Source organism: Trichechus manatus, unplaced genomic scaffold (genome assembly GCF_000243295.1).
Source record: "Trichechus manatus latirostris isolate Lorelei unplaced genomic scaffold, TriManLat1.0 scaffold00055, whole genome shotgun sequence".
NCBI lineage: Eukaryota > Metazoa > Chordata > Mammalia > Sirenia > Trichechidae > Trichechus > Trichechus manatus.
This window is the reverse complement of record NW_004443991.1, coordinates 15,604,534-15,614,122: the sequence shown is the minus strand read 5'-3', so window position 1 is coordinate 15,614,122 and position 9,589 is coordinate 15,604,534. Positions and strand designations below refer to the sequence as shown.

The following is a 9,589-nucleotide window of genomic DNA, read 5'->3' as shown; positions in this document are numbered from 1 at the left end:
GTTCTCCAGAATAGACCACATCTTAGGCCACAAATCAATCCTCAACAAGATCCAAATTGTTTAGATAATACAAAATATCTTCTCTGACCACAACAACATCAAGATAGAATTTAACAACAGGAAGAACAAGGAAAAAAAAATCAATTACATGGAAATTGAGTAACACCCTGCTTACAAAACATTGGGTAAAAGAAAAAATCAAAGATGGAATCAAAAAATTCCTAGAATCAAATGGGAATGAAGATACATCAAACCAAAACCTTTGGGATACAGCAAAGGCAGTACTCAGAGGACAATTTATAGCAATAGATGCTCACATAAAAAAGAAGAAAGGGACAAAATCAAACAATTAACTACACAACTAGAGCAAATACAAAGAGAAGAGCAAAAAAAGCCCACAGCCACCAGAAGAAAGGAAATAATAAATGTCAGAGCAGAAATCAATGAAATAGAAAATAGAAAAACAATAGAAAGAATCAACAAAACCAAAAGTTGGTTCTTTGAAAGATCAACAAAATCGACAAACCACTGGCCAGACTGACAAAAGAAAAACAGGAGAGGACACTAATAACCCAAATAAGAAATGAAACGTGGGACATTACAACAGACCCAACTGAAATAAAAAGGATCATAACAGAGTATTATGAAAAACTATACTTCAACAAATATGAAAACCTAGAGTAAATGCACAAATTTCTAGAAACACACTAGCTACCCAAACTATCATGAAGTGATGCTGAAAATCCAACCAGACCCATAATAAGAGAAGACACTGAAAAGGTAATAAAAAAAACTCCCAACAAAAAAAAGCCCTGGACCAGATAGCTTCACTAGAGAATTCTACCAAACATTCAGAGAAGAGTTTATACAAGTACTACCCAAACTACTTCAGAACATAGAAAAGAAAGCAACACTTCCAAATTCATTCTACGAAGCCAGCAAAACCAATACTAAAACCAGGCCATGACACCACAAAAAAGAAAATTACAGACCAATATCTCTCATGAATGTACATACAAAAATTCTCAACAAACAAAATTCTAGCCAACAGAATTCAGCATCATATCAAAAAAATAACACACCACAACCAAGTAGGATTCATACCCAGTATGCAAGGAAGGTTCAACATTAGAAAATCTATCAACATAATTCACCACATAAATAAAAGGGAAGAAAAGAATCACATGATCATCTCAATTGACACAGAAGAGGCATTTGAAAAAGTCCAACACCCATTCCTGATAAAAACTTCCAATAAAATAGGTATAGTAGGGAAATTCTCAACATAATAAAGGGCATCTTTGCAAAACCAATGGCCAACATCATTCTTAATGGAGAGGGGCTGAAAACATTCCCCTTGAAAACAGGAACAAGACAAGGATGCCCTTTATCACCACTCCTATTTAACATTGTGCCGGAAGTCCTAGCTAGAGCAAGAAAAAGAAATAAAGGGCATCCAAATTGGTAATGAAGAATTTAAACTATTCCCGTTTGGGGATGATATGATACTACACATAGAAACCCCTAAAGACTCCACGAGAAAACTACTGGAAATAATAGATTCAGCAGAGTAGCGGGATACAAGATAAACATACAAAAATCATTTGGATTCTTATACACCAATAACGAGAATGATCAAAAGGAAATCAGGAAAAGAATACCATTTATAATAGCCCCTAGAAAAATAAAATACTTAGGAATAAATCTAACCAGGGATGTAAAAAACCTATAGAAGAAAACTACAAACCACTACTGCAAGAAAACCAAAGTGATCTACATAAATGGAAAAACATACCATGCTCATGGATAGGTAGACTCACCATTGTGAAAACAACAATTCTACCTAAGGCAATTTAAAATTACAATGCAATCTCGATCCAAATACCAACAACATTCTTTAAAGAGATGGAAAAACCTAATCATTAACTTTTACGGAAAGGGAAAAATCCCCAGATAGTAAAGCACTACTGAAGAAGAAGAATAAAGTAGGAGGACTTACACTACCTGACCTCAGAAACTACTATATACAGCTATGGTAGTCAAAACAGCCTGGTGGTGGTATAACAACAGATACACTGACCAATGGAACAGAACTGAGAACCCACATATAAATCCATCCACCTATGGTCACCTGATCTTTGACAAGGGCCCAAAGTCCATCAAATGGGGAACAGTCTTTTTAACAAATGGTGTTAGCAAAACTGGAAGTCCGTCTGCAAAAAAAATGAAACAGGACCCATACCTCACACCATATACAAAAACTAATTCCAAATGGATCAAAGACCTAAATATAAAACCAAAAACTATAAAGTTCATAGGAGAAAAAATAGGATCCACGCTTGAGGCCTTAATACACGGCCTTAACAGGATACAAACCATAACCAACAACAGACAAACTCCAGAAGACAAGCTAGATAACTGGGATCTTCTAAAAATTAAACACTTATGCTCATCAAAAGACTTCACCAAAAGAGTAAAAAGAGAACCTACAGACTGGGAAAAATTTTTTGGGCCTTACAAGTCAGACAAAGGTCTAATATAGAAAATCTACAAGGAAATCCAACACCTCTACAACAGAAAGGCAAATAATCCAATTAAGAAATGGGCAAAGGAAATGAACAGACACTTCACCAAAGATGAGATAGCATCTCACCCCAGCATTACTGGCACGAATCAAAAACACTGGAAATAACAAATGTTGCAGAGGCTCTGCAGGGAGATTGGAAGTCTTATGCACTGCTGGAAAGCTAGAAATAGAAATACCATATGATCCAGCAATCCCACTCCTAGGAACATATCCTAGAGAAATAAGGAATAGACATATGCACAGCCATGTTCGTTGCAGCATTGTTCACAATAGCAAAACGATGGAAACAACCTAGATGCCCATCAACAGATGAATGGATAAACGAACTATGGTACATACACACAATGTATTATTATGCAATGAGAATCTGTGAAGCATCTCATAACATGGATGAAACTGGAGGACATGCTGAGTGAAGTAAGTCAATCATGAAAGGACAAATATTGTATGAGACTTCTACTGTAAAAACTCATGAAAAAGTTTACACAGAATAAGAATCTTTGTTGGTTACGAGGGATGGGAGGGGTGGGGAGGAATACTAAATAGACAATAGATAAGTGATAACTTCCCCAATACTGGGGAAGCCAGCACAACTCGAACAAGGAAAGGTCATAGAAACTCCAAAGACACATCCAAACTCTCTGAGGGACTGAATTGCTGGCTGAGTTTTGTAGGGACCATGGTCTCAGGGAACATCTAGCTCAACTGGCATAACACAGTTTGTAGAGAAAATATTCTACATTCTACCTTGGTAAGTGGCATCTGGGGTCTTAAAAGCCTGTGAGCAGCCATCTAAGATACTCTACTGGTCTCACCTCTTCCGGAGCAAGGGAGAATAAAGAAAACAAGATACAAGGGAAAGATTAGTCCAAAGGACTAATGGACCACAACTACCACAGCCTCCACCAGACTGAGTCCAGTACTACTAGATGGTGCTCAGCTACCACCACTGACTGCTCTGACAGGGATCACAACAGAGGGTCCCAGACAGCACTGGAGAAAAATGTAGAACAAAACTGTAATTCACAAAAAAAGACCAGACTTACTGGCCTGACAAAGACTGGAGAAACCCCGAGAGTATGGCCCCCGGACACTCTTTTAGCTCAGTGGTGAAGTCACTCCCGAGGTTCACCATTCAGCCGGGCACTGGAGAGCCCCGTAAAACAAAATGGGACTAATGAGGCACAGCAGTCCAGGGACGAGGACTAGAAGGCAGGAGGGGACAGGAAAGCTGGTAATAGGGAACCCAAGGTTGAGAAGGACAGTGTTCAGATGTCATGGGGTTGTTAACCATTGTCATAAAATAATATGTGTACTGTTTAATGAGAAAGTATTTGTTCTGTAAACCTTCATCTAAAGTACAATAAAATAAAAAAAATAAAAAGGTCTTTTGCAGCAGGAAAAAAAAGAAAGAAAGAACACCCTATGGAGCACAGTTCTACTTCACAGTTCTACAAGGGGTTGCCATGAGTCAGTTTCAGCTCAATAGTAACTGGTTAACTGACACTGAGAATTTTATAGAATCAAAGTTTTATAACTAGAAGAGAAACAAACATTCATGTTTTTTCAACTACTTAATTTTACAGTTGAGGAAAAAGTCACAATGCTACTAAATGGTCTCTGACTCCCAAAGCCCCATGTTTGTTACCCATTGCAAGCACTCTCCCATCAATTTTCTTTCTCAAATACCTTCCATTATGTTTCCATATAACTCTTTATTTCCACACATGTTCATGCTATTTGTTAAGCAACTTACCACAACTCAAATGATTCTAATCAACAATGGAGTAATTTTATCACCTGCTTCAAAACTCCAACTTTCAAAACAGTTTGCCCAGGAAGCTTTCTTTGACTTCAAGGATATTAAAAATTGTAGTCTGTACAACTGTCAACTCAAATTATCCAAGAAAAATCTTCGTTTTGTGTTTATTTAGCAGCACTACATACGTAGCAATCATATTTTCTTAACTAAAACCTAGGACACATGAATAGAGCCAAATAATTTTCTAGTTCAGAAGCTTTTATAAATATTAAATTAGAAAATATTAAATAAGTTATATAACCTATTGATTTTACCGACAAGAATAAAATTATATGCAATTAGGGTTGTCCTAGAAAATCACCAATAATGTTCTAAAAAAATTCCCAAAACTAAATCTAGGCAATATACAACTTCCAGAAAGTACAAGGGAAAAGACAGATTCTGATTATATAAAACCTTAAGCTTTGTATAAGACACTCTTGGTGAGGGAACAAGGTTTCAATATGCTATTATGGGAATATAAATCAATACAGCTACTTTAGTCAGTGTGATAGCTAAGGTTGTGTGTTAAATTGGCTGGGCCATGATTCTGAGTGGTTTGGCAGTTATGATGTAGTTTGGCAGTCCTATAATGATGTGATCACTTTCATGATGGGATCTGCTGTGAGTAGCCAATCAGTGTAAAGGGAGTTTCTTGCCGGGGCAGGGGGGCGGGGAGGCTTCATCCAATATAGGTGTACTTTCTGGCAAGGCTCACGGCCTTTTGCTCACTCTGGATCCTACAGCTGGCTCCTGTTCCGCTGACCTTTGGTTCTTGGGACTTGAGCTAGCAGCTTACCTGCCATCTTGCCTGCTGATCTTGGGATCTGTCAGTATTCACAGCCTGTGAGCCAGAGCCCTGCTGTCTGACCTGCTGATCTTGGGTTCACCAGCCCCTGCGGCTACGTGAGTCAGGAGAAGCCTCCAGCCTGACCCATGGACTTGGGACGTTCCAGCCTCTACAACCATGTGAGCCATTTCCTGGATATAAATCTGTATATATATTTATATGCTTTATTGGTTTTGCTTCTCTACAGAACCCAGCCTAAGATAGTCAGCAATATGACACCTATCTAAAAAGTGTTCACAGTAATTATATTTCTTGGCACATATTTTATAAATACATGTATACAATGTGTACAATAAACTATTTGCAAGTACCCTCACTGTAGTTAATTACTAGCTTTTTGGATTAAGTACTAGTTTTGCTGAGGGAGGAAGACAGCTATCCTTCTGCAGAAGTTAACAACAGCTCTAGCTAAGTATTTTGTTGACATTTCACACTACTTGTCAAGTTCATTTATTTGCCAAAAGAGATACGAGGCTATACTCTGTTTATGTAAGAACAAGAGGTCTGAAAAGATGGCATGTTCCGACCTCCAAGACATGTGGCTCGTATAAGATGACAAAGTGCTGAGAGCCTGCCAGGAACCATCCCCTTTCCCTCACCTCATTTCTTACAGTAGATTGACTATTCAGTCACCTAAAGAATGGAAGCTGAGAACATCTGAGAGAAACATTCCTTTGGAGTTTTTCCACTTAATTAATGATTTACCTTATTCAAGCTGAATACAAGAGAAAAATATTATCAACTATTCCTAGAGGTAACAAAACTCCAGTATAGGATGAGAGTCCCAATAGATGCATGGGCAACAGAGAAAACAAAAACATTAAAGCTAAGAATAAAAGAAGTCAAATAATCTGGTGGCTTAAATTTTACCAGATTTCAAGTACAGCATATTAATCCAGGTACAGAACCCAAGATAAAAATGCTGAATCATTTTTACATGAATTACTGCAAACTGATACCAAAACAAAAATTTAAAGTTATCATAAATATTTATCACAAATATGGGGACCAATATTCACACTTAGAATTTTAAATTGGAATATATCCTTTTTGTTGCTAAATAAAGGAATGCTAAACTTTTGACCTTGAATATAATGGAAAAGAAACAAATACAAAATACAGTACTCCAAGGAGAAGCAGCTCTTCATCATATTTTATATGAAAACGCATATTTTCCAACAAATCCATATATCAACAAAACTATATTAACAATAGTGTCCAGCTATAGTTTTTAATAAAGATTTGTATTCCAAACAGTGTTAATTTGTCTTAGCTATCCTGGCCCTAACTGCTTTTCTTACTTGTTAGTAGACAAAATTTGATCCTAAGAACATTTCAGAGAAATGATTGAGCAAGTTAAGAATTATGTATTATTATGCAATATTTAATGTATGATGAGAAATTCTGAAACAAATAGTATAAAGGACTTAGTTTTTTATTGTATTTTATATTATTATAAGTGTACTTATGAACACATACCTGTTCCAGAAGGTCTTTTTGAGGCTTAGGGGGGGATCTTCCTTCATACACAGGAGGTGGTTTATGTGTGGGTGGAAGGTCAATCCTGCATTAAAAAGGTTAAAAATTGTGATTGCCACATTTAGCAAACAACGGGAGGTGGTGGGGAAATCAAGCTTCTCTTAAAGTTTTGAGAATATTTTCCTCATAACTAATATTTATATTAACTAACCAACATGTTTGTCTTTTATTATTTCCATTAATCTTTCATAGACTGAAAAAAGTAAATTGTTTTTAAAGGTTTCAATGTTTACTGGAAATTGAAATTTTTAACTACTTGTGCTTAGTTAATTAAAAAAAATACCTATATTAAAGGATACAGAGAATGAAAGCTATAGAGGCTTAAGTAATTACAAATTCTCTGTAATCTAGTAACTTCTGAATATGGGCATAAGTAATATTTCAAATGAATAGAATATCAAACAATAAACAAAATGGTTACACAAATGTATTAGCTGACTAGTAAATGATGTTTTTGAAATTACAGAAAAGCACGAGATAATGCGTCAACTAAGATGAAGTTAATCACGTCGGTTACTCTTGAAATATTAAAGAACTCTAGTTTCACAAGTATTGCACTGAAAGAGTATTTTACAGTCTTTTTATTTAAAGTAATTATTTCCTTTAATTTAATGAAAATCAAACGAAATTTATATCTCCAAAATGCCACAGGTCATTTAGGTGAGAAAAAAGAGGCTCATGGAGGTGAAGTGGCTGGTTCATGGTACCACTAATTCCATGGTGATAGAGCTGAGACTAACACCTAAAAGACCAGTGTTATAACTATGCCAGGACAGAAAGGCAGACACATACACAGAGCACTTATGAAGACAGAAGGAAGACATTCTCTTATGTCCTAATACAAAAGCATTAATAAACTATGCTACAAATAAAGTCATTTGTATAGAACTTCACAGTTCATAAAATGGCATTATCTTATTCGATCCTCATCACAACCAAGTACGAAAAGTAATATTCACATTTCACAGATGAAGCAAAAAAGCTGTTGATGGAATTAAGTGACTTGGAACGTAGGTCTTTTGATTGTACATCAAGATTCAATTTCTACTTTATACTTCTATCTCAATGATTTGGTCAAAAACATTGTTTTTTTCTTTATGTGAAAAGATGCACATTTTATAATTCACCAAAATCAAGTATTTTTCATCTTTAAGGAACAAGCTTTAAAACTCAATGCATTTAATAACTCTTGGCAGTTAAAAGTTAAGTTGTATCTATATGTAAAACAGGTATATATAAACTGAAGAAGCAATTAAACTTTTAAGATATTTTTATATCTGTCTTGCAACTCCTATTTCATCAAAGGCCTGAATTCGGAAGGCAGGACAACATGTCATCATGGTGCCATATGGAAAAATGTCTAATATGCTGTAGGTGAAAAAGCGTTCAATTTATCTGTCTCTAGCAGCCCTCTGACACTGTTTTCCCTAAGATGTATCTTGGGAGGTTCTTATGAAACCATGGTCATCTGATAAAGGTCTAACATAACTTTTACTTCCACCCCTCAAACACTTTTACATGAGATGGAAAGGAAGACATAAAGACTGATGCATACTGAATATTCATAGTTGAACACAGGCAAAAAAAAGTTACCTACACTTTGTCAAGAGAGGGTCTCTTTTTTCGAGGAGTCAGCAGCACAGTCACAAAGACAGCAATGATGAAAAGGGCAAGAACAGCTCCAATTACAGCACCAGCTACAGCTATGAAAGAGGTCTGCTTAAATGGAACATCTGCAAAGTAACAAAAATTAGGCTTTTCAAACAATTTTTAAAAGACTTCTCAAAAATGTGTGCTTTAATTTCTACAATGTGCAAGAACTATTTGAAGAATATTATCCAATGGCAAGCTTAGAAGACCCCAAACTTGATTGATTCGTTAGTTTTAGTAACATTATGCTCACATCCTTCTTCCATGTAAGATGTCACCTTAGCACCCCAGCTTTGCTTTTTTTTTCAAATTATGAAAAGAATATCCCCAGCCTGAGAGCAATGAGTGAATCTATTTCCTACGGGCAAAGAATGTCTAGAGAAAAAAAGATAGATGAAAAACAATTTTTACTACTTTGATTTTACTCTCAATAGTGATAAAACAAAAATCAAGTCTTTAATAGAGTAAACCAACAATATAGACATTTACCATTTTTAGCCTGCCTATTAAAATATAGAAGAAACTCTGTAATAAAGAAACTAAAATCCTTCGAGGGCAAAACAAAAAATATCCTAAGCCAAATAAATACAATAAAAAGAAATGATACTAACATTGTAAAATTTTTAAATGTTTTAAAATAGATATATTAAAACAGTACTTGTTACAGAAAAATTCTCTTAGCTCATGTACATTTAATACAAAGTACACTTAAAATAGCTTCTCTGCTACAAAATTAAATGGAAATTCTTTCCTATATCCTGGCCATACGTATACTACATCAATTCTGAATACCAACTTCTCTTTCTCACTAAGGGGTTTCGTTCTTACGACTCCGTTAAGCTGGTTCTGAAGTCGAATATTTCGTTTTTTTTGTTTTAATTATTATCACCTCCTACTATCAGTATCTTTATAAATCCGATCTTTGTCTTTAAGGGTTGGCATGAGAATGGTAACATCAGCAAATTACACGCAGCAACAATGTATGTATACAGGTTACTAACGATAAAATGTACAAAAAAAAAAAAAAAGGATGATCTTAAGTGTGGTTCATTGTAACTCGGGGACTACTTGTATTACAAATTAACTATATATTTTCAAATAGAGGTACTATGGGGTATGACAAAATCTTTGATCCTTATGATTAAATTTTGACAATTTTAGC

General features: G+C 35.4%; 1 protein-coding gene across 1 annotated transcript in view; it reads right to left on the bottom strand.

Annotated features, from left to right (window-relative positions):
• NECTIN3 (nectin cell adhesion molecule 3) overlaps positions 1 to 9,589 on the bottom strand; it is a gene marked incomplete at its 5' end in the record, with an annotated part of 119,921 nt that overhangs the window by 60,462 nt on the left and 49,870 nt on the right. Inside the window, 2 exons of the mRNA XM_023732855.1 lie at positions 6,718 to 6,802; positions 8,375 to 8,510. Of these exons, the coding sequence (XP_023588623.1) occupies positions 6,718 to 6,802; positions 8,375 to 8,510 (221 nt within the window). The remainder of the gene's footprint in view (positions 1 to 6,717; positions 6,803 to 8,374; positions 8,511 to 9,589) is intronic.